The 25,972-nt window shown below is 31.7% G+C and overlaps 1 protein-coding gene across 1 annotated transcript in view; it reads left to right on the top strand.

The window, feature by feature from the left end:
* Positions 1-25,972, top strand: part of LOC137629818 (mucin-3B-like) — a 164,553-nt gene that overhangs the window by 107,205 nt on the left and 31,376 nt on the right. The window contains exons 68-77 of the mRNA XM_068361467.1: positions 884-1,381; positions 4,008-4,592; positions 6,472-7,041; positions 9,009-9,023; positions 9,440-10,018; positions 11,683-12,222; positions 14,585-15,169; positions 17,392-17,916; positions 20,428-20,988; positions 23,028-23,609. Of these exons, the coding sequence (XP_068217568.1) occupies positions 884-1,381; positions 4,008-4,592; positions 6,472-7,041; positions 9,009-9,023; positions 9,440-10,018; positions 11,683-12,222; positions 14,585-15,169; positions 17,392-17,916; positions 20,428-20,988; positions 23,028-23,609 (5,040 nt within the window). The remainder of the gene's footprint in view (positions 1-883; positions 1,382-4,007; positions 4,593-6,471; positions 7,042-9,008; positions 9,024-9,439; positions 10,019-11,682; positions 12,223-14,584; positions 15,170-17,391; positions 17,917-20,427; positions 20,989-23,027; positions 23,610-25,972) is intronic.

Here is a 25,972-nt window from a genome sequence, read left to right as displayed (position 1 = left end):
TTGTAAGTAATCTCTCATTTCTTTTGCGAAGGAAGCAATATATAATCAGACTATTTAAGAAAACTAATTAATCGTTTATTTGCTTAAGAATTTAAGTGTTCACAAGGTTAGTTACTGATGAATTTTTTTTTAAATGGCCATCTCTCCTTTCTTTCTTCCTTTAACAAGAATTATATGAATTATAACATTAAAGAACGTCAAATAAGGTCGACTAAAGACTCTAATATTAATCTATATATGACTTGGACTAAAAACACTTCCAAAGGTTAAAAAAATTATATATATACTTCACGAGCCCAACCATTATTATTTTGTTGTATATCATAATATATTTCAACAGGTCACCCTTTTCAAAATCTTCACCAGTTTTGTTATACACTTTGTTGGTTAAATCTAATTTTTTCTGTTATTAGTATGACCAATATAGCAAATCTCTTTGATATACTTTAGAAGGATACGAGTTGGGGAATATTTTTTAAGGATAATATTTGCTGCGTATTTCAAAACTACAAGTTAATAACCATACTGTAAACTGTACTAATATACCAAATTCAGATGATAAATGCAAACTTTGGAAAAGCATCAAATATATTAGGAATTCTATTATTCATAAGCTAAAGAAACAAAAGAAGTCAGAAAACTACTGAATTCATGACTGCATCAATGACAGATTTTAAAAGAAAAGATCAGGATATTTGTTAGAAAAGAAAGGTTTACTCCCAGAGAAAAGATAGATTTCCAACATGTCGGACAGTTGAGACTTATCTTTAGTAAATTTATGTGTGAAATAACATTAAATTAATACACTGGTGTAAAATGAAGTTACTTGAAGCTTTTGTGTACATATGCTATTTAAAAGAAAAATTGCTGCTTCTATTTCCAGGTGAGAGTGTTTCAAGTAGCTCTAGCTACAGTTTCTCAAGTTCTATTTATACAACAATTCCAACGACAACTACGACGTTGACAACAGGGACCTCACCAACTACATCAACAACATCCACTACTCCAACACCAACTACATCTTCAACAACAACAACTCCCACCACAACTACATCAACAACATCCCCCTCTACAACCACAACTTCTACAACAACCACTCCCACTACAACTACATCAACAACATCAACCACTCCAACTACAACTACAACTTCCACAACAACTACTCCCACTACAACTACATCAACATCATCAACCACAACTACATCAACATCAACTACTCCCACCACAACAACAACTTCCACAACTACATCAACATCAACTACTCCTACCACAACTACTACTTCAACAACACCCACTCCAACCACTACTACAACAAGGACCACTATTTCGACCACACTTGATTACAGCAGTTCAAGCTCCAGCTCCAGTTTCAATAGTGAGAGTAAGCTCATGTTTCCTTTCTATTCTTTGCTTTCACATTTCGTAAAGCCTGTGAGTTTCTTTTTTGTTTTATTCATTGAATATTATTGGGATATAAAAGCATCCAGAGACGTTCAGGCAACAAAGAATTTACCTCCAGTATATAACTATTAACATATGCTATACACCAAGTAATACATTGAGTTTTACTTGCATAATACATTTTCGTAACCACACTCACCAGAGTATAAGAAATTGACCGTATCAATCGTGCAATGTTGGATGATTGCGTCAAAATGTATAAGACACGTATGATTATTGTTATAGATCGCGAACAGTACAGGGTTTAAATAGAAATCATGAAAAATCCAGCTTATGTAAGGACTTTTATTAGCTTTTCTCCATTGAGTATGTTGTCATATTCTTAGCCAATGATAAAATTGTATCATAGTTGTGCATTCCAGGTAGTTTTTTGATAAATATAAAATCCAATTTTACTAAATACACAACTAAGTTAGTGGCCTTTTTTGTGTGTTTGATAACTAATGAGAATTCAGGTGTGATGTTTAGCTGGTATATATAACCAAAAAACATAGGAATATTAAATCCTTTGACATTTTCAGTAACCAAACAGTTATTCTAGCACATAACCCATATGTTTTGGTATTTGTATTTTCTAAATATGGATATATAGGTAAATGATCTTACATTTTATTATTCAGGAGTAGGATTTCTACTTTCACTTGCTGTGAGAGACTTACTTACAGCACTTAAGTATGTATGTACATATAAATATTTTTTATTGCTTTATCCGGTAGGCTCCAGAACGTTTTTTCATTTGCAGATTTTGGAAGGTCTAATCAGACACTGGTATTATGCCCATAGGTTAAAATCAATTGTTTATGCAAAAGTAATTGGACAAGAATTTATTCATTTTTGAGGAATGAAAGGATTTGTCATTTATTTTTTTGCTGTTATATTCTTTGAAAACGAAGCATTAGGTGTCGATCGTGACTTAATGATTTAATTGGTGCGTATCTTTTTTGGTATTCAAGATTCCCTATATTCAATCATGATTGCAATGATGGCTCTTAGTGATGATCATTAAGTGAGTGGTCGTATTATTTTCACTGTCATTATGTTTAAATATTACCCAACTTTACCTGGCTCTCTGTAGCACTTGCAATGTAGCAAAATGTAAGTTAACTTTATTAACCGAGTAGTGTGATCTAAAGAGTATGGAAATTTGAGTAAAGGTTTTTATTTACTCTGAAAATGTCGGGAATACAAACTGTCTAGAAGGATGTTTTGTATACATTAGGAAAACTTCATTAATTTCCCATCTCTTATTATGTCTCTCCATGTGGGAACATAACTTACAATGAGTTAATTTTTTGGGGATATTTACTCCCTTTAAACTGATTTCAATATTGTTTCAATTGTTTGTTTTTTTCGTTTTTTCGTCAAAGGGTTTTTCAATGCTATACATAGAATTATTGTAAATAACCTCTCAATTCCTTTACGTAGGAAGCAATATATAAACAGACTAGTTAAGGAAACTAGTTAATTATATTTATCTTCAAAATCTTAAGCGTTTACAAGGTTAGTTATTTTTCATACTGCCCATATCTCATATCTTTTTTCCTCTATCAAATAATTATTTGAATTTTGATATTAGAAAACTTCAAATAAGGTTGACTAAAGACCCTAATATTGACCTCTATATGACATGGACTAATAACACTTTCAAAGATTGAGAAAAATATGTTCCATGAGCCCGGCTATTAATATTTCATTGTATATCATAATAATTTTAAACGGGTCACCATTATCAGAATCTTCATCAGTTTTGTTATACACTCTGTTGGTTTATTCAAATGTTTTCTGTTATTAGTATGACCAGTATAGAAAATCTCTTTGATAAACTTTCTTACGATATGAGTTGGCAAATATTTTGAAAGGAGGATAGTGGGTGTGTATTTCAAAAGTATAAGGTAATGACCAAACTGTAAACTATGAATATACCATTGTTCAGTTATTAACCCTTTTACCCCCAAAGGATGTACTGGTACGTTTCACAAAAGCCATCCCTTTACCACCATGGACGTACCGGTACGTCCTTGCAAAAAAGTGCTATTTAAATTTTTTTTTTTTGCATATTTTTGATAGTTTTTTGAGAGATTTCAGGCATTTTCCAAGAGAATGAGACCAACCTGACCTCTCTATGACGAAAATTAAGGCTGTTACAGCAATTTAAAAACAATACAATGCAAAATATGCTTGAAAAAAAAAAAAACCCTGGGGGTTAAGGGTTGGAAATTTCCAAATAGCCTGGGGGTAAAAGGGTTAATAGCAATCATTGGAAAAGAATAGAAAATATTGCAAATTAGATTATTCATATATGAAAGGAACAAAAGAAGGCATCAAAAATAGATTTTAGTAGAGAGGGATCAGAATTTTTATTAGCAAAGAAATGTTTGCTCACAGGGAAAACATAGGTTTCCAACACGTAGGACAGTTGAGACTTATCTTTAGTATTACTGGGTATGAAATAATATTAAATTTTTACACTGGTGTAAAATGGAGTTATTTGAAGCTTCTGTATACATATTATGCCATTTAAAAAAAAATGCTGGCTCTATTTCCAGGTGAGAGTGTTTCAAGTAGCTCTGTCTACAGTCTCTCAAGTCCTATTTCTACAACAACAATTCCAACGACAACTACGACGTTGACAACAGGGACCTCACCAACTACATCAACAACATCCACTACTCCAACACCAACTACATCTTCAACAACAACAACTCCCACCACAACTACGTCAACAACATCCCCCACTACAACCACAACTTCTACAACAACCACTCCCACTACGACTACATCAACAACACCAACCACTCCAACTACAACTACAACTTCCACAACTACTACTCCCACTACAACTACCTCAACATCCTCAACCACAACATCCACAACTACATCAACATCAACTACTCCCACCACAACAACAACTTCTACAACTACATCAACATCAACTACTCCTACCACAACTACTACTTTCAAAACATCAACTCCAACCACTACTACAACATCAACAATTACAACACCCACCACTACAACTACATTAACAACTCCAACCACAACAACTATGCCTACAACTACAACAAGGACCACTATTATGACCACACCTGATTACAGCAGTTCAAGCTCCAGCTACAGTTTCAGTAGTGAGAGTAAGCTCATGTTTCCTTTCTATTCTTTGGTTTCACATTTCGTAAAGTCTGTGAGTTTCTTTTTTGTTTTATTCATTGAATATTATTGGGATATAAAAGCATCCAGAGACGTCCAGGCAACAAAGAATTTACCTCCAGAATTTATCTATTAACATATGCTATACACCAAGTAATACATTGACTTTTACTTGCATAATACATTTTCGTAAGCACACTCACCAGAGTATAAGAAATTCACCGTATCAATCGTGCAATGTTGGATATTGCGTCAAAATGTATAGGACACGTATGATTATTGTTATAGATCGCGAACAGTACAGGGTTTAAATAGAAATCATGAAAAATCCAGCTTATGTAAGAACTTTTATTAGTTTTTCTCCATTGAGTATGTTGTCATATTCTTAGCCAATGATAAAATTGTATCATAGTTTTGCATTCCAGGTTGTTTCTTGATAAATATAAAATCCAATTTTACTAAATACACAACTATGTTAGTGGCCTTTTTTGTGTGTTTGATAACTAATGAGAATTCAGGTGTGATGTTTAGCTGGTATATATAACCAAATTAATAGGAACATTGGAATATTAAATACTTTGACATTTTCAGAAACCAAAGTTATTTTAGCACATAACCTAGATGTTTTGGTATTTGTATTTTCTAAATATGGATATATAGGTGAATGATCTTAGATTTTATTATTCAGGAGTATGATTTCTACTTTCACTAGTTGGTCTTAAAATAATGTATTTAGTAGAAACTTGCTGTGAGAGACTTATTTACAGCACTCAAGTATGTTTAATTTTAATTTTTTTTAGGGCTATATCCGGTAGGCTCCAGAATGTTTTCTTCATTTGCAGATTTTGGAAGATCTAATCAGACACTGGTATTATGCCCATAGGTTCAAATTTATTGTTTATACAAAAGTAATTGGACGAGAATTTATTCATTTCTGAGGATTGAAAGGATTTTGGTCATTCTATATTTTGCAGTTATTTTCTTTGAAAATGAAACATTAGGTGTCGATACTGATTTAATGATTTAATTGGTGCGGATCTTTTTTGGTATTCCTATATTCAATCATGATTGCAATGATGGGTCTTAATGATTTTATCTTCAAAATCTTAAGTGTTTACAAGGTTAGTTACTGATGATAGTTTTTTCATACTGCCCATATCTCATATCTTTTTTTCCACTATCAATTAATTATTTGAATTATAATATTAGAAAAATTCAAATAAGGTTGACTAAAGACCCTAATATTGACCTCTATATGACATGGACTAATATCACTTTCAAAGATTAGGAAAAATAGGTGTTCCATGAGCCCAGCTATTAATATTTCATTGTATATCATAATAATTTTAAACGGGTCACCATTATCAGAATCTTCAGCAGTTTTGTTATACACTCTGTTGGTTTATTCAAATATTTTCTGTTATTAGTATGACCAGTATAGAAAATCTCTTTGATATACTTTCTTACGATATGAGTTGGGAAATATTTTGAAAGGATGATAGTGGGTGTGTATTTCAAAAGTATAAGGTAATGACCAAACTGGAAACTATGAATATACCATTGTTCAGTTATTAATATCAAATATTGGAAAAGCATAAAATTTTTTTATTATTCATATATGAAAGGAACACAAGAAGGCATCAATGATAGATTTTAGAAGAGAGGGATCAGAATTTTTATTAGCAAAGAAATGTTTGCTCACAGAGAAAAGAAAGGTTTCCAACATGTAGGACAGTTAAGACTTATCTTTAGTATTACTGGGTATGAAATAACATTGAATTAGTACACTGGTGTAAAATGGAGTTATTTGAAGCTTCTGTATACATATTATGTCATTTAAAAAAATGGTGGTTCTATTTCCAGGTGAGAGTGTTTCAAGTAGCTCTGTCTACAGTCTCTCAAGTCCTATTTCTACAACAACAATTCCAACGACAACTACGACGTTGACAACAGGGACCTCACCAACTACATCAACAACATCCACTACTCCAACACCAAGTATATCTTCAACAACAACTCCCACCACAACACCAACAACAACCCCCACTACAACCACAACTTCTACAACAACCACACCCACTACGACTACATCAACCACTCCAACCACAACTACAACTTCTACAACTACTACTCCCACTACAACTACATCAACATCATCAACCACAACATCCACGACTACATCAACATCAACTACTCCCACCACAACAACAACTTCCACAACTACATCAACATCAACTACTCCTGCCACAACCATTACTGCAACAACATCAACTCCAACCACTACTTCAACATCAACAATTACAACTCCAACGACTACAACTACATTAACAACTCCAACCACTACAACTATGCCTACAACTACAACAAGGACCACTATTATGACCACACCTGATTACAGCAGTTCAAGCTCCAGCTACAGTTTCAGTAGTGAGAGTAAGCTCATGTTTCCTTTCTATTCTTTGCTTTCACATCTCATAAAGCCCATGAATGTCTTTGTTTTATTCATTAAATATTGTCGAGAAATAAATGCATCAAGAGACCTTCAGGTAACAGAATTTACTCCAGAAAATATCTTCCAACATATGCTATACACTAAGTAATACATTGAGCTTAACTTGCATAATACAGTTTCCTAGCCACACTCATCAGAATATAATAATTTCACTGTATCACGAGTGCAATGTTGGATGATTGCGTCTGTATGTATAGGGCACCTAGGATTATTGCTATTGATCACAAACAATCTAGAGTCTAGTTAGGAATCAAGAAAAATCCAGCCTATATAAAGATTTTCATTAATTTTTTTCACTCGAGTTTGTTGCCATATGGTTATCCAGTGATGAAATTGTATTTTTTGATAAAAAAAAAAGTTCAAGTTTAACGAATGCACAACCATGTTAGTGGCATTTTTTGTGTGTTTGATAGCTGATGAGAATTCATGTGTGATATTTTGCTGGTATATAATAGGGACAATTGAAAATTAGGTACTTCAACATTTTCTGTGACCAAATAGTTATTCCAGCAAATAACCTATATGTTTTGGTATTTTTATTTTCTAAAATGTTGAAATCCAATTCGGAGATAAGATGGGTATATAGGTAAATGATCTCATTTTTTTTATTCAGGAAGAGGATTTCTACTTTCACGAGATGATCTTAAAAGAATATATTTAGAAGAATCTTTTTGATCTTGTGAGAGACTTCTCTAGAGCACTTTAGTATATTTCGATTTTTAATGGTAATATCCGTTAGGCTTAAGAACGTTGTTATATTTGCAGATTGTATAAAGTCTACTCAGACTCTAGTATTTTTCCTGTCGTTTTAGATCAATTGTTCATACAAAAGTAATTAGAAGTCATTTATTTATTTATCAGCAATCCAAGGATTTTTATAATTTTATTTTTATAGTTATTTTCTTTGAAAATGAAACATTAGGTGTCATTAGGTACTTGATGATTTAATATGGTGCGTTGCTTTTTGGGCATTCAAGATTTTTAAAATTTAATCATGATTACAATGATGGCTCTCAGTTGTGATCATAAGTGAGTTGTAGTAATGTTTTCCTGTCATTATGTTAAATTATCACCCAAAGGTAATTGGTTCTCTGTATCACTTGCAATGTAGCAAAATTTATGTAATCTTTATTAACCGAGTAGTATAATTCAAAGATTATGGAAATTTGAGTAAAAGTTTTCATTTAATCTGAAAATATCTGGAATCCAGGCCGTTTAAGAGGAGGCATTTCATACATTGGCAAAACTAGAAAACTTCAACTTCCTTTCTCTTATTTGTCTATAAATATGGGTATATAAGTGACAATAAGTTAATTTTTTGTTGTGATATTTACTCCTTCTAAATTGATTTTCATACTGCTCCTATTTTTTTTTTTTTCGTTTCTTCGTTAAAACACTGTTTTTTTTTTTCATTGCTATATATTGAGTTTTTGAAATTAACCTTCCAATTTTTCTAAGTAGGAAGCAATACATAATTAGGATTAAGAAAACTAGTTAATTGTATTTTTCCTTTAGAATTTAAGTTGTATAACGTTGATTACCAATGGAAAATACATTATGTACAATTATTTTTTATAGTGTCCATCTCTCTTATCTTTCTTCTACTAACAAAGAATCATATAACTTATAACATTAAAGAACGATAAATGTGTTCGACTAAAGACTCTAATACTGACTTGTATATGAACTTGGACTAAAAACACTTTCAAAGATTGAAAAAATTATATATTCCACGAGCCCAGTTATTAATATTTGGTTGTATATCAAAATTTAATTCAACGGGTCACCATTATCAAAATATTTAGGAGTTTTGTTATGCACCTTGTTGGTTTAATTTATCATTTTCTCTTATTATAATGACCAATATAGCAAATCTCTTCTTTTGTAGGATATAAGTTGGAGAGTATTTGAAAAGGATTATAATGGGTGTATATTACAAAGTATAAGTTAATGATCAAACTCTAAACTGTATGGATATACCATTGTTCAGTTAATAATAGCACACACTGGAAAGGCATAAAATATATTAGGAATTCTATTCTTTATAAGCTAAGGAAATAAAAGAAGGCGGAAAAACTACTGAGTATGTTAGCGTATGAATAATAGATTTTAGAAGAAAAAGATCAGGATATTTGTTAGTAAAGAAATGTTTACTCACAGAGAAAAGATAGATTTACATGTAAGAGAGTTACGTCTTATCTTCAGTTGTATTATGTATGGAATAGCATTAAGTTAGTACACTGGTATAAAATGAAACTATTTTGAGCTTCTGTGTACATATTATGCTATTTGAGAGAAAATTACTGGTTTTATTTCCAGGTGAGAGTGTTTCAAGTAGCTCTGTCTACAGTCTCTCAAGTCCTATTTTTACAACAATTCTAACGACAACTACGACGTTGACAACAGGGACCTCATCAACTACATCAACAACATCCACTACTCCAACACCAACTACATCTTCAACAACAACAACAACTCCCGCCACAACTACATCAACAACATCCCCCACTACAACCACAACTTCTACAACAACCACTCCCACTACGACTACATCAACAACATCAACCACTCCAACTACAACAACTTCCACAACAACTACTCCCACTACAACTACATCAACATCATCAACCACAACATCCACAACTACATCAACATCTACTCCCACCACAACAACAACTTCCACAACTACATCAACATCGACTACTCCTACTACAACTACTACTTCAACAACATCAACTCCAACCACTACTTCAACATCAACAATTACAACACCCACCACTACAACTACATTAACAACTCCAACCACTACAACTATGCCTACAACTACGACAAGGACTACTATTACGACCATACCTGATTACAGCAGTTCAAGCTCCAGCTACAGTTTCAGTAGTGAGAGTAAGCTCATGTTTCCTTTCTATTCTTTGCTTTCACATTTCGTAAAACCCGTGATTCTCTTTATTGCTTTAGTCATTGAAAATTGTTTAGAAATAAAAGTATCTAGAGACCTTCAGGTAACAGAGAATTTACTCCAGAAAATAACTTTTAACATATGCTATACACCAAGTAATACATTGAGTTTTACTTGCATGATACATTTTCATAACAACAATCTTCAGAGTATAAGAAATTCACAGTAGCAATTGTGCATGTTGGATGATTCTGTCAACATGTATAGGGCAGGAATGATTATTGCTATAGATCACGAACAGTCCAGGGTCTAGTTAGGAATCATGAAAAACCCAAACTATGTAAAGACATGTATTAGATTTTCTCACTTACGTACATTAACATATTCTTAGCCAATGGTATAATTGTATTGCAGTTGTGAATCTAAGGTAGTATCTTTTTTTAATACATCAATTGTAAATCAACCGACTACAACATTGTTAGTGGCTTTTTGTGTGTTCTTGGTAGCTAATGAGAATTCAGGTGTGATATTTTGCAGGTATATTTAGCCATGTTAATAAGAATAATTGAATATTAGTCACTTTAAAATTTTCAGTGGTCAACATTTATTTCCTTGAAAGAGTTAGCCTTTATACCAGCAAATAATCTAGATTTTTTGTTATTTTTATATTCTAAAAGGTTGATTTCTATCTGAGCAATAAATATGTGTATATAGTTAAATGATCTTGCATAATTTTTAGTCAGGAAGGTGATAGCTAGTCTTACTTGCTAGTTTCAAAGAAAGCAATTCATAATCAGGCTTATTAGGAAAACTACCTAATTGTATTTTTCCTTAAGAATTTAAGTTGTATAACGTTAGTTAACAATGGAAAATATATTATAGTACAATTATTTTTATAGTGTCAATCTCTCTTATCTTTCTTCTTCTAACAAAGAATCATATGACTTATAACATTAAAAAACGACAAATGTGTTCGACTAAAACTCTAATATTGACCTATATATGAACTTGTACTAAAAACACTTTCAAAGAGTAAAATAATCATATATTCCATGAGCCCAGTTATAGATTGATCATTAACTTATACTTTGAAATATACACCCGTTATAATCCATTTAAAATAATCTCCAACTCATATCCTACAAAAGAAGAGATTTGCTATATTGGTCATTATGATAAGAGAAAATATTGAATTAAACCAACAAGGTGCATAACAAAACTGCTAAATATTCTGATAATGGTGACCCGTTGAAATAAATTCTGATATACAACCAAATATTAGTAACGTGGTTAAACTGTATGAATATACTATAGTTCAGTTAATAATAGCACACACTGGAAAAGCATAAAATACATAAGGAATTCTATTCTTCATAAGCTAAGGAAATAAAAGAAGGCGGAAAAACTACCGAGTGTGTTAGTGCATCAATAACAGATTTTAGAAGAGAAAGATAATGATATTTGTTAGCGAAGAAATGCTTGCTCACAGAGAAAATATAGTTACTAACACCTAGGACAGTCGAGACTTATCTTTAGTATTGTTACGTATGAAATAACATTAAATTAGTACACTGGTGTAAAATGGAAATATTTTTATCTTCTGTGGACATATTGTGCTATTTAAAAGAAAAATTGCTGGTTTTATTTCCAGGTGAGAGTGTTTCAAGTAGCTCTATCTACAGTTTCTCAAGTCCTATTTCTACAACAACAATTCCAACGACAACTACAACGTTGACAACAGGGACCTCACCAACTACATCAACAACATCCACTACTCCAACACCAACTACATCTTCAACAACAACAACTCCCACCACAAGTACATCAACAACCTCCCCAACTACAACCACAACTTCTACAACAACCACTCCCACTACGACTACATCAACAACATCAACCACTCCAACTACGACTACAACTTCCACAACAACTACTCCCACTACAACTACATCAACATCATCAACCATAACATCCACAACTACATCAACATCAACTACTCCTACCACAACTACTACTTCAACAACATCAACTCCAACCACTACTTCAACATCAACAATTGCAACCCCCACCACTACAACTACATTAACAACTCCAACCACAACAGCTATGCCTACAACTACAACACGGACTACTATTACGACCACACCTGAATACAGCAGTTCCAGCTCCAGCTACAGTTTCAGTAGTGAGAGTAAGCTCAAGTTTCCTTTCTATTCTTTGCTTTAACATTTCGTAAAGCCCGTGAGCCTCTTTATTGCTTTAGTCATTAAATATTGTCGAGAAATAAAAGCATCAAGAGACTTTCAGGTAACAAAGAATTTACTCCAAAAAATAACTTCCAACATATGCTATACACCAAGTAATACATTGAGTTTTAATTGCATAATACATTTTCTTAGCCACACTCATGAGAGTATAAGGATTTCACCGTATCAATTGTGCAATGTTGGATAATTGTGTCCGTACGTATGGGGCACCTAGGGTGTAGTTAGGAATCTTGAAAAATCCAGCCTATGTAAAGATTTTGATTAGTTTTCCTCACTCTGTTTGCTGTCATATGCTTAGCCAATGATTAAATTGCAGTTTTTCAATAAAAAAAATTCAATTTTACCATATACACAACTATGTTAATGGCATTTTTCTGAGTTTGATAGCTGATGAAAAGTCTGGTATGATTTTTTATTGGTATATATAACAAATTTGATAGGGACAATTGAAAATTAGGTACTTCGACATTTTTATTGACTAAATAGTTATTCCAGCAAATAGCGTAGATGTTTTGTTATTTTTATTTTCTAAAAGGTTGATATCAAATTTGGCGATAAATATGGATATATAGGCAAATGATCTTAAACATTTTTTATTCCAGAAGAGGATTTCTACTTTCACTATTTGGTCTTAAAAGAATATATTTAGTAGAATCTTGTAGTTGATGTGAGAAACTTCTGTAGAGCACTTTAGTATATTTCGATTTTTAATGGTAATATCCGGTAGGCTCAAGAACCTTGCTTCATTTTCAGACACTGGTATTTTGTCTGTCGTTTCAAATCAGTTGTTTATACAAAAATAGTTAGGAGAGTCTTTTATTTATTTCTCAGCAATGAAAGGATTTTTATCATTTTATTTTTGTAGTTATTTTTCTTTTTGAAAAGGAAACATTATATATAGTTGGGAACTTGATGATTTAATTGGTGCGTTGTTTTATGGGCATTCTAGATTTAATGAATTTAATCATGATTACAATGATGGCTCTTAACTGTGATTATTAAGTGAGTTGTGGTATTATTTTCCCTGCCATTATGTTGAATTATCACCCAAACGTAATTGGCTCTCTGTATCACTTGCAATGTAGCAAAATTTAAATCATCTTTATTTGCCAAGTAGTAGCCTATAATCTAAAGATTATGGAAATTTGAGTAAAAGTTTTCATTTACTCTGAAAATATCTGGAATCTAGGCAGTTTAAGAGGAGGCTTTTCATACATTGGCAAAATCAGAAAACTTATTAACTTCCTATCTCTTCTTTTGTCTATATATATGGGTATATAAGTGACAATAAGTTAATTTTTATTGTGATATTTACTCCTTCTGAATTGATTTTCATACTACTCCTATTTGTTTTCTCGTTTCTTCGTTATCATGCTGTTTTTCATTACTATATATTAAGTTTTGTAATCAACCTTTCAATTCTTCTAAGAAGGAAGAAATATATAATCAGGCTTATTAAGATAACTAGTTAATTGTATTCTTTCTTTTGAATATGTGTTATAACATTAGTTACCGAAGGAAAATAGATTATAGTGCAATTATTTTTTTTATAGTGGCCATCTCTCCTATCTCTCCTCTTTTAACAGAGAATCATACGACTTATAACATTAAAGAACGACAAATAAGGTCGACTAAAGACTAACATTGACCAATATATGAACATGGACTAAAAAACTATCAAAGATTAACAAAAGTATACATTTCCCAAGCCCAGTTATTAATATTTGGTTGTATATCAGAATTTAATTGAACAGGTCACCATTATCAGAATATTCAGCAGTTTTGTTATGCAATTTAATTTAATATTTTCTCTTATTATTATGACCAATATAGAAAATCTCTTCTTATTTAGGATATGAGTTGGAGAGTATTTCAAAAGGCTTATAATGGGTGTATATTTAAAAGTATAAGTTAATGATCAAACTTTAAACTGTATGAATATACCATAGTTCAGTTAATAATAGCACACACTGGAAAAGCATAGAATATATTAGGAATTCTATTCTTCATAAGCTGAGGAAATAAAAGAAGGCGGAAAAAATAATGAGTGTGTTAGTGTATCAATAACAGATCTTAGAAGAGAAAGATAATGATATTTATTAGCAAAGAAATGCTTGCTCACAGAGAAAAGATAGTTACCAACATGAAGGACAGTTGAAAATTATCTTTAGTCTTGTTACATATGAAATAACATTAAACTAGTACACTGGTGTAATTTGGAATTATTTTGAGCTTCTATGAACAAATTATGCTATTTGAAATAAAAATTGCTGGATTTATTTCCAGGTGAGAGTGTTTCAAGTAGCTCTGTCTACAGTTTCTCAAGTCGTATTTATACAACAACAATTCCAACGACAACTACGACGTTGACAACAGGGACCTCATCAACTACATCAACAACATCCACTACTCCAACACCAACTACATCTTCAACAACAACAACTCCCACCACAACTACATCAACAACATCCCCCACTACAACCACAACTTCTACAACAACCACTCCCACTACGACTACATCAACAACACCAACCACTCCAACTACAACTATAACTTCCACAACAACTACTCCCACTACAACTACATCAACATCATCAACCACAACATCCACAACTACATCAACATCAACTACTCCCACCACAACAACAACTTCCACAACTACATCAACATCAACTACTCCAACCACAACTACTACTTCAACAACATCAACTCCAACCACCACTTCAACATCAACAATTACAACTCCCACCACTACAACTACATTAACAACTCCAACCACTACAACTATGCCTACAACTACAACAAGGACCACTATTACGACCAGACCTGATTACAGCAGTTCAAGCTCCAGCTACAGTTTCAGTAGTGAGAGTAAGCTCATGTTTCCTTTCTATTCTTTGCTTTCATATTTTGTAAAGCCCGTGATTCTCTTTACTGCTTTAGTCATTAAGTATTGTCGAGAAATAAAAGCATCAAGAGACTTTCAGGTAACAAAGAATTTACTCCAGAAAATAACTTTCAACATATGCTATACACCAAGTAATACATTGAGTTTTACCTGCATAATACATTTTCTTAACCACACTCATGAGAGTATAAGCATTTCACCGTATCAATTGTGCAATGTTGGATAATTTTGTCCGTACGTATATGGCACCTAGGATTATTGCTATAGATCACGAACAGTCTAGGGTGTAGTTAGGAATCTTGAAAAATCCAGCCTATGTAAAGATTTTGATTAGTTTTTCTCACTCTGTTTGCTGTCATATGCTTAGCCAATGATGAAATTGTAGTTTTTCAATAAAAAAAATTCAATTTTACCATATACACAACTATGTTAGTGGCGTTTTTTGTGAGTTTGATAGCTGATGATAAGTCTGGTGTGATTTTTTGTTGGCATATATAACAAATTTAATAGGGACAATTGAAAATTAGGTCCATCGACATTTTCAGAGACCAAATAGTTATTCCAGCAAATAGCCTAGATGTTTTGGTATTTTTATTTATCAAAAAGTTGATAAAATGGGTATATAGGTAAATGATCTCAATTTTTTCTTTATATATAGGAAAATAATTTCTCCTTTCACGAGTTGGTTTTAAAAGAATATATTTAGTAGAATTTTGAAGATGTCGTGAGAGACTTCTGTAGAGCACTTTAGTATATTCCGATTTTTAATGGTAATATCTGGTAGGCTCAGGAATGTTGTTTTATTTGCAGATTGTGTAAAGTCTAATCAGACACTGATATTTTGCCTGTCGTTTCAAATCAATTGTTTATACAAAAGTAATTAGAAGCGTAATTTATCTATTTCTCAGCAATGCAAGGATTTTTATAATTTAATTTTTTTAGTTGATGATTTAATTAGTGCGTTGCTTTTTTTTTGGCATTCAAGATTTAATGAATTAAATCATGTTTACAATGATGGCTCTTATTGGTGATCATTAGATGAGTGGCGATATTATTTTCCCAGTCATTGTGTTAAGAGGAGGCTTTTCATACATTGGCAAAACCAGAAAACTTATTAACTTCCTTTCTCTTATTTTGTCTATATATATGGGTATATAAGTGACAATAAGTTAATTTTTGTGTGATATTTACTCCTTCTGAATTGATTTTCATTCTACTCCTATTTGTTTTTTCGTTTTTTCATTAAAATGCTGTTTTTCATTGCTATATATTAAGTTTTGTAATCAACCTTTCAATTCTTCTAAGTAGGAAGAAAAATATAGCCCGGCTTATTAAGATAATTAATTAATTGTATTTTGTCTTTAGAATATAAGTGTTATAACATTAGTTACCGATGGAAAATTGATTAGAGTACATTTATTTTTTTAGAGTGGCCATCTCTCCTATCACTCTTCTTTTAACAGAGAATCATATGACTTATAACATTAAAGAATGACAAATGAGGTCGACTAAAGACTAACATTGACCTATATATGAACATGGACTAAAAACACCTTCAAAGATTAACAAAAGTATACATTTCCCGAGCCCAGTTATTAATATTTGGTTGTATATCAGAATTTAATTCAACAGGTCACCATTATCAAAATATTTAGCAGTTTTGTTATGCAATTTGTTGGTTTAATTTAATATTTTCTCTTATTATTATGACCAATATACTGTAGCAAATCTCTTCTTTTGTAGGATATGAGTTGGAGAGTATTGGAAAAGGATTATAATGGGTGTATATTTCAAAGTATAAGTTAATGATCAAACTTTAAACTGTATGAATATACCATAGTTCAGTTAATAATAGCACACACTGGAAAAGCATAGAATATATTAGGAATTATATTCTTCAAGAGCTGAGGAAATAAAAGAAGACGGAATAACTACTGAGTGTGTTAGTGCATCAATAACAGATCTTAGAAGAGAAAGATAATGATATTCATTAGCAAAGAAATGCTTGCTCACAGAGAAAAGATAGTTACCAACATGTAGGACAGTTGAGACTTATCTTTAGTATTGTTAGGTATAAAAGAACATTAAATTAGTACACTGGTGTAAAATGGAATTACTCCATTATTTTGAGCTTCTGTGTACATATTATGCTATTTGAAACAAAAATTGCTGGTTTTATTTCCAGGTGAGAGTGTTTCAAGTAGCTCTGTCTACAGTTTCTCAAGTCCTATTTCTACAACAACAATTCCAACGACAACTACGACGTTGACAACAGGGACCTCACCAACTACATCAACAACATCCACTACTCCAACACCAACTACATCTTCAACAACAACAACTCCCACCACAACTACATCAACAACATCCCCCACTACAACCACAACTTCTACAACAACCACTCCCACTACGACTACATCAACCACTCCAACTACAACTACAACTTCCCCAACTACATCAACATCAACTACTCCCACCACAACAACAACTTCCACAACTACATCAACATCAACTACTCCTACCACAACTACTACTTCAACAACATCAACTCCAACCACCACTTCAACATCAACAATTACAACACCCACCACTACAACTACATTAACAACTCCAACCACAACAACTATGCCTACAACTACAACAAGGACCACTATTACGACCATACCTGATTACAGCAGTTCAAGCTCCAGCTACAGTTTCAGTAGTGAGAGTAAGCTCATGTTTCCTTTCTATTCTTTGCTTTCACATTTCGTAGAGCCAGTGAGTTTCTTTATTGTTTTATTCATTAAATAATGTTGATATGAAGAGACTTTCAGGTAAAGAGTTTACTTACAGAAAATAACATATAACATATGCTATACACCAAGTAATACATTGAGTTTTACTTGTATAATACATTTTCATAACCACACTCATCAGAGTATGAGAAATTCACAGTAGCAATTATGCAATGTTGGATGATTGTGTCAAGATGTATAGGACAGGAATGATTATTGATATAGATCACAAACAGCCTAGGGTCGAGTTAGGAATCATGAAAAATTCAGCCTATGTAAAGATATTTATTTGATTTTCTTAGTCACGTATGTTTTCATATTTTTAGCCAATGATAAAATTGTTTGTTCTGTAACTGGAGTACAAACCTTAGCTATTAAATAGCTAAGGTTTGTATAGTTAGGAAAAATACAAATTATCTACGAATTTTTCATATTACAGCTGTGAATTTCAGGTGTTTTTTTTTTTTTTTTATAAAAAAATATTCCAATTCAACCAAGTACAATACTTTGTTAGTTTTTTTTTTTTTTTTTTTTTTTTTTTTTTTTTTTTTTTTTTTTTTTGTTCTTGGTAGCTAATGAGAATCCGTGTGTGATATTCTACTGTTATATAAGATCATCTTTATAATAATAGGTAAATATTAGGCACTTTGACATTTTCAGTGGCCAAATGTTTTTCTTTGAAAGAATTAGCTTTTATTCCAGAAAAAAACCTAGATTTTTTGTTATTTTTATTTTCTGTAAAGGTTGATGTCTATATCAGCAACAAATGTATATATAGTCGAATAATATTACATTTTTTTAGTCAGAAAGGTGATTTCTCTTCTTGCTTGCTGGCCGTAAAGGAAGATATTTAGTAAAAAATTGTAGATGCTGTGAGACACTTATGTACAGCACTTTAGTATATTTTTATTTTCTATGGTATTATCTTGTAGGCTCAAGAACGTTGTTTCATTTGCAGATATTGGAAGGTCTAAACAGACACTGGTATTATGACTGTGGGTTCAAATCAATTGTTTATACTAAAGTAATTGGACGAGGAATTTATTATTTTCTCAGCAATACAAGAATTTCATCATTTTATTTTATGCAACTATTTTCTTTGAAAATAAAACCTCAGGTGTCATTAATGACTTGATGATTTAATTGGTGGGTGGGATTTTTGGTATTCAAGATTCTATATATTATTTATGATTACAATGATGGCTCTTAGTGGTGATCATTATGTGGGCGGTGGTATTATTTTCCTGTCATTATGTTGAATTATTACCCAAATGTAATTGGATCTCTGTATCACTTACAATCTAGTAAAATTTAAGTCATCTTTATTAACTGAGTAGTATAATCCAAAGATTATGGAAATTTGAGTAAATTTTTCATTTACTCTGAAAATATCTGGAATCCAGGCTGTTTAAGAGGGGGTTTTTCATACATTGGCAAAACTAGAAAACTTTATTTACCTCCTATCTCTTCTTTTGTCTATACATATGGGTACGTAAGTGACAATAGGTTCATTTTAATTTTGATATTTACTCCTTCTAAATTGATTTTCATACTGCTCCTAATTTTTTTTTTCGTTTTTTCGTTTTAACTACTTTTTCATTGCTATATATTGAGTTTTTGTAATTAACCTTTCAGTTTTTTCTAATTAGGAAGCCATATATAACCAGGCTTATTAAGAAAGCTAGTTAATTAAATTTTCTTTAGAATTCAAGTGTTATAGTGTTAGTTGCCAATGGAAAATTCATTATAGTACAATTTTTTTTTATAGTGGCCATCTCTCTTATTTTTCTTTTTCTAACAAAGAATCATATGACTTATGACATTGAAGAACGACAAATATGTTCGACTAAAGACTAATATTGACCTATATGTGAACTTGGACTAAAAACACCTTCATTAATTAAAGAGATTATATATTCCATGATATCAGCTATTAATATTTGGTTATATGTGAGAATTTAATTCAACAGGTCACCATTATCAAAATATTTATTATAATGACAAATATAGCAAATCTCTTCTTTTGTAGGATATTAGTTGGAGAGTATTTGAAAAAGATTATAATGGTTTTATATTTCAAAATATAAGTTATTGATCAAACTCTAAACTGTATGAATATACTATAGTTCATTTAATAATAGCAAAAACGGGAAAAGTATAAAATATATTACGAATTCTATTCTTCATGAGCTAGAGAAATAAAAGAAGGCGGAAAAACTACTGACTATGATAGTAATCAATAACAGATTTCAGGAGAAAAAGATCAGGATATTTGTTAGCAAAGAAATGCTTGTTCTCAGAGAAAAGATAGGTTACCAGCATGTAGGACAGTTGAGACTTATGAAAGAACATTAAATTAGTACACTGGTGTAAAACGGAATTATTTTGAGCTTCCGTGTACATATTATGCTATTTGAAAGAAAAATTGCTGGTTTTATTTCCAGGTGAGAGTGTTTCAAGTAGCTCTGTCTACAGTTTCTCAAGTCCTATTTCTACAACAACAATTCCAACGACAACTACGACGTTGACAACAGGGACCTCACCAACTACATCAACAACATCCACTACTCCAACACCAACTACATCTTCAACAACAACAACTCCCACCACAACTACATCAACAACATCCCCCACTACAACAACAACTTCTACTACGACTACAACAACCACTCCCACTACGACTACATCAACCACTCCAACTACAACTACAACATCCACAACTACATCAACATCAACTACTCCCACCACAACAACAACTTCCACAACTACATCAACATCAACTACTCCTACCACAACTACTACTTCAACAACATCAACTCCAACCACCACTTCAACATCAACAATTACAACACCCACCACTACAACTACATTATCAACTCCAACCACTACAACTACATTAACAACTCCAACCACTACAACTATGCCTACAACTACAACAAGGACCACTATTACGACCATACCTGATTACAGCAGTTCAAGCTCCAGCTACAGTTTCAGTAGTGAGAGTAAGCTCATGTTTCCTTTCTATTCTTTGCTTTCACATTTCGTAAAGCCAGTGAGTTTTTTTATTGTTTTATTCATTAAATAATGTTGATATGAAGAGACTTTCAGGTAAAGAGTTTACTTACAGAAAATAACATATAATATATGCTATACACCAAGTAATACATTGAATTTTACTTGTAAAATACATTTTCATAACCACACTCATCAGAGTATAAGAATTTCACCGTATCAATTGTGCAATATTGGATAATTGCGTCCGCATGTATAGGGCATCAAGTATTATTGCTACAGATCACTAACAGTCTAGGGTGTAGTTAGGAATCTTGAAAAATCCAGCCTATGTAAAGATTTATATTAGTTTTTCTCACTTTTAACAAATACACAACTATGTTAGTGGCATTTTTTGTGTGTTTGATAGCTGATGAGAATTCATGTGTGATATTTTGCTGGTATATATAACGTTTTATTTGCAGATTTTGGAAAGTCTAATCAGACACTGGTATTTTTCTTGCCGTTTCAAATCAATCATTTATACAATAGTAATTAGAAGAGTCTTTTATTTATTTCTCAGCAATGCAAGGATTTTTATCATTTCATTTTTGCAGTTATTTTCTTTGAAAATGAAACTAGGTGTCAGTAGGTACTTGATGATTTAATTGGTGCGTTGCTTTTTGAGCATTGAAGATTTGTTAAATTTAATTATGATTACAATGAGAGCTCTTAGTGGTTTTCATTAAGTTAGTTGTGTTATCATTTCCCCTGTCATTATGTTGAATTATCACCCAAACATAATTGATTCTCCGTATCACTTTCAATCTAGCAAAATTTAAGTCATCTTTATTAACCAAGTAGTATAATCTAAAGATTATGGAAATTTGAGTAAGATTTTTAATTTACTCTGAAAATAACTGAAATCCTGGCTGTTTAAGAGGAGGCTTTTCATACATTGGCAAAACTAGAAACCTTTATTAACTTCCTATCTCTTCCTTTGTCTACACATTTTGGTACATAAGTGACAATAAGTTAATATTTTCTGTGATATTTACTCCTTTTAAATTGATTATCATACTGCCCCTATCTTTTTTTCGTTTCTTCGTTATAGCACTGTTTTTTCATTGCTATACATTGAGTTTTTGTAATTAACCTTTCAATTTTTATTCTAATTAGGAAGCCATATATAACCAGGCTTATTAAGAAAGCTAGTTAATTAAATTTTTCTTTAGAATTCAAGTGTTATAGTGTTAGTTACCAATGGAAAATTCATTATAGTACAATTATTTTATATAGTGGCCATCTCTTTTATCTTTCTTCTTCTAACAAAGAATCATATGACTTATAACATTAAAGAACGACAAATGTGTTCGACTAAAGTCTCTTATATTGACCTATATGTGAACTTGGACTAAAAACACTTTCAAAAATTAAAAAGATTATATATTCAATGAGCTCATCTATTAATATTTGGTTGTATATCAGAATTTAATTCAATGGGTCACCATTATCAGAATATTTAGCAGTTTTGTTATGCACCTTGTTGGTTTAATTTATCATTTTCTCTTATTATAATGACCAATATAGCAAATCTCTTCTTTTGTAGGATATGAGTTGGAGAGTATTTGAAAAGGATTATAATGGGTGTATATTTCAAAGCATAAGTTAATGATCAAACTTTAAACTGTATGGATATACCATTGTTCAGGTAATGATAGCACATATTGGAAAAACATAAAATATATTAGGAATTCTATTCTTCATAAGCTAAGGAAATAAAACAAGGTGGAAAAACTTCTGAGTATGTTAGTGCATCAATAACAGATTTTAGAAGAAAAAGATCAGTATATTTGTTAGCAAAAAAATGTTTACTCAGAGAGAAAAGACAGATTTACAGGGAGGAGAGTTAAGTCTTATCTTCAGTATTACTATGTATGGAACAGCATTAAATTATTACACTGGTGTAAAATGGAATTACTCCATTATTTTGAGCTTCTGTGTACATATTATGCTATTTGAAAGAAAAAATTGCTGGTTTTATTTCCAGGTGAGAGTGTTTCAAGTAGCTCTGTCTACAGTTTCTTAAGTCCTATTTCTACAACAACAATTCCAACGACAACTACGACGTTGACAACAGGGACCTCACCAACTACATCAACAGCATCCACTACTCCAACACCAACTACATCTTCAACAACAACAACTTCCACCACAACTACATCAACAACATCCCCCACTACAACCACAACTTCTACAACAACCACTCCCACTACGACTACATCAACAACACCAACCACTCCAACTACAACCATAACTTCCACAACAACTACTCCTACTACAACTACATCAACATCATCAACCACAACATCCACAACTACATCAACATCAACTACTCCCACCACAACAACTTCCACAACTACATCAACATCAACTACTCCAACCACAACTACTACTTCAACAACATCAACTCCAACCACCACTTCAACATCAACAATTACAACTCCCACCACTACAACTACATTAACAACTCCAACCACTACAACTATGCCTACAACTACAACAAGGACCACTATTACGACCAGACCTGATTACAGCAGTTCAAGCTCCAGCTACAGTTTCAGTAGTGAGAGTAAGCTCATGTTTCCTTTCTATTCTTTGCTTTAACATTCCGTAAAGCCTGTGATTCTCTTTATTGCTTTAGTCATTAAATATTGTCGAGAAATAGAAGCGTCTAGAGACTTTCAGGTAACGAAGAACTTACTCCAGAAAATACCTTTCAACATATGCTATACACCAAGTAATACATTGAAGTTTACTTGCATAATACATTTTTTTAACCATACTCATGAGAGTATAAGAATTTCACCGTATTAATTGTGCAATGTTGGATAATTGTGTCCGTACGTATATGGCACCTAGGATTATTCCTATTGATCACGAACAGTCTAGGGTGTAGCTAGGAATCTTGAAAAATTCAGCCTATATTGAGATTTTTAACAGTTTTTCTCACTGTTTGCTGTCTTATGCTTAGCCAATGATGAAATTGTAGTTTTTCAATAAAAAAAAATAAATTTTACCATATACACAACTATATTAGTGGCGTTTTTTGTGAGTTTGATAGCTGATGACAAATCTGGTGTGACTTTTTGCTGGTATATATAACAAATTTAATAGGGACAATTGATAATTAGGTACTTCGACATTTTCAGTGACCAAATAGTTATTCCAGTGAATAACCTAGATGTTTTGGTATTTTTATTTATTAAAAAGTTGATAAAATGGGTATATAGGTAAATGATCACAATTTTTTTTTAAATATAGAGGAAAAGGATTTCTCCTTTCACGAGTTGGTTTTGAAAGAATATATTTAGTAGAATCTTGAACATGTTGTGAGCGACTTCTGTAGAGCACTTTAGTATATTCCGATTTTTAATGGTAATATCTGGTAGGCTCAGGAATGTTGTTTTATTTGCAGATTGTGTGAAGTCTAATCAGACACTGATATTTTGCCTGTCGTTTCAAATCAATTGTTTATACAAAAGTAATTAGAAGCGTAATTTATTTATTTCTCAGCATTGCAAGGATTTTTATCATTTTATTTTTGTAGTTGATGATTTAATTGGTGCGTTGCTTTTTTTTGGCATTCAAGATTTAATGAATTAAATCATGTTTACAATGATGGCTCTTATTAGTGATCATTAAATGAGTGGCGATATTATTTTCCCTGTCATTATGTTGAATTATCAGCCAAACGTGATTGATTCTCTATATCACTTACAATCTAGCAAAATTTAAGTCATCTTTATTATTCGAGTAGTATAATCGAAAGATAATGGAAATTTGAGTAAAATTTTTCATTTACTCTGAAAATAACTGGAATCCAGGCTGTTTATGAGGAGGCTTTTCATACATTGGTAAAACCAGAAAACTTATTAACTTCCTTTCTCTTATTTTGTCTATATATATGGGTATATAAGTGACAATAAGTTAATTTTTGTGTGATATTTACTCCTTCTGATTTCATTTTCATTTTACTCCTATTTGTTTTCTCGTTTCTTCGTTATAATGCTGTTTTTCATTGCTATATATTAAGTTTTGTAATCAACCTTTCAATTCTTCTAAGTAGGAAGAAATATGTAACCCGGCTTATTAAGATAACTAATTAATTGTATTTTTTCTTTAGAATATAAGTGTTATAACATTAGTTACCGATGGAAAATTGATTAGAGTACATTTATTTTTTTAGAGTGGCCATCTCTCCTATCTCTTTTCTTTTAACAGAGAATCATAAGACTTATAACATTAAAGAATGACAAATGAGGTCGACTAAAGACTAACATTGACCTATATATGAACATGGACTAAAAACACCTTCAAAGATTAACAAAAGTATACATTTCCCGAGCCCAGTTATTAATATTTGGTTGTATATCAGAATTTAATTCAACAGGTCACCATTATCAGAATATTCAGCAGTTTTTTTATGCAATTTGTTAGTTTAATTTAATATTTTCTCTTATTATTATGACCAATATAGCAAATCTCTTCTTTTGTAGGATATGAGTTGGAGATAATTGGAAAAGGATTATAATGGGTGTATATTTCAAAGTATAAGTTAATGATCAAACTTTAAACTGTATGAATATACCATAGTTCAGTTAATAATAGCACACACTGGAAAAGCATAGAATATATTAGGAATTATATTCTTCATGAGCTGAGGAAATAAAAGAAGACGGAATAACTACTGAGTGTGTTAGTGCATCAATAACAGATCTTAGAAGAGAAAGATAATGATATTCATTAGCAAAGAAATGCTTGCTCATAGAGAAAAGATAGTTACCAACATGTAGGACAGTTGAGACTTATCTTTAGTATTGTTAGGTATAAAAGAACATTAAATTAGTATACTGGTGTAAAATGGAATTACTTCATTATTTTGAGCTTCTGTGTACATATTATGCTATTTGAAAGAAAAAATGCTGGTTTTAT

Source organism: Palaemon carinicauda, chromosome 37 (assembly GCF_036898095.1).
Source record: "Palaemon carinicauda isolate YSFRI2023 chromosome 37, ASM3689809v2, whole genome shotgun sequence".
Lineage (NCBI taxonomy): Eukaryota > Metazoa > Arthropoda > Malacostraca > Decapoda > Palaemonidae > Palaemon > Palaemon carinicauda.
The sequence above is the reverse complement of the archived record's forward strand: the minus strand, read 5'-3'. Positions and strand labels throughout refer to the sequence as shown.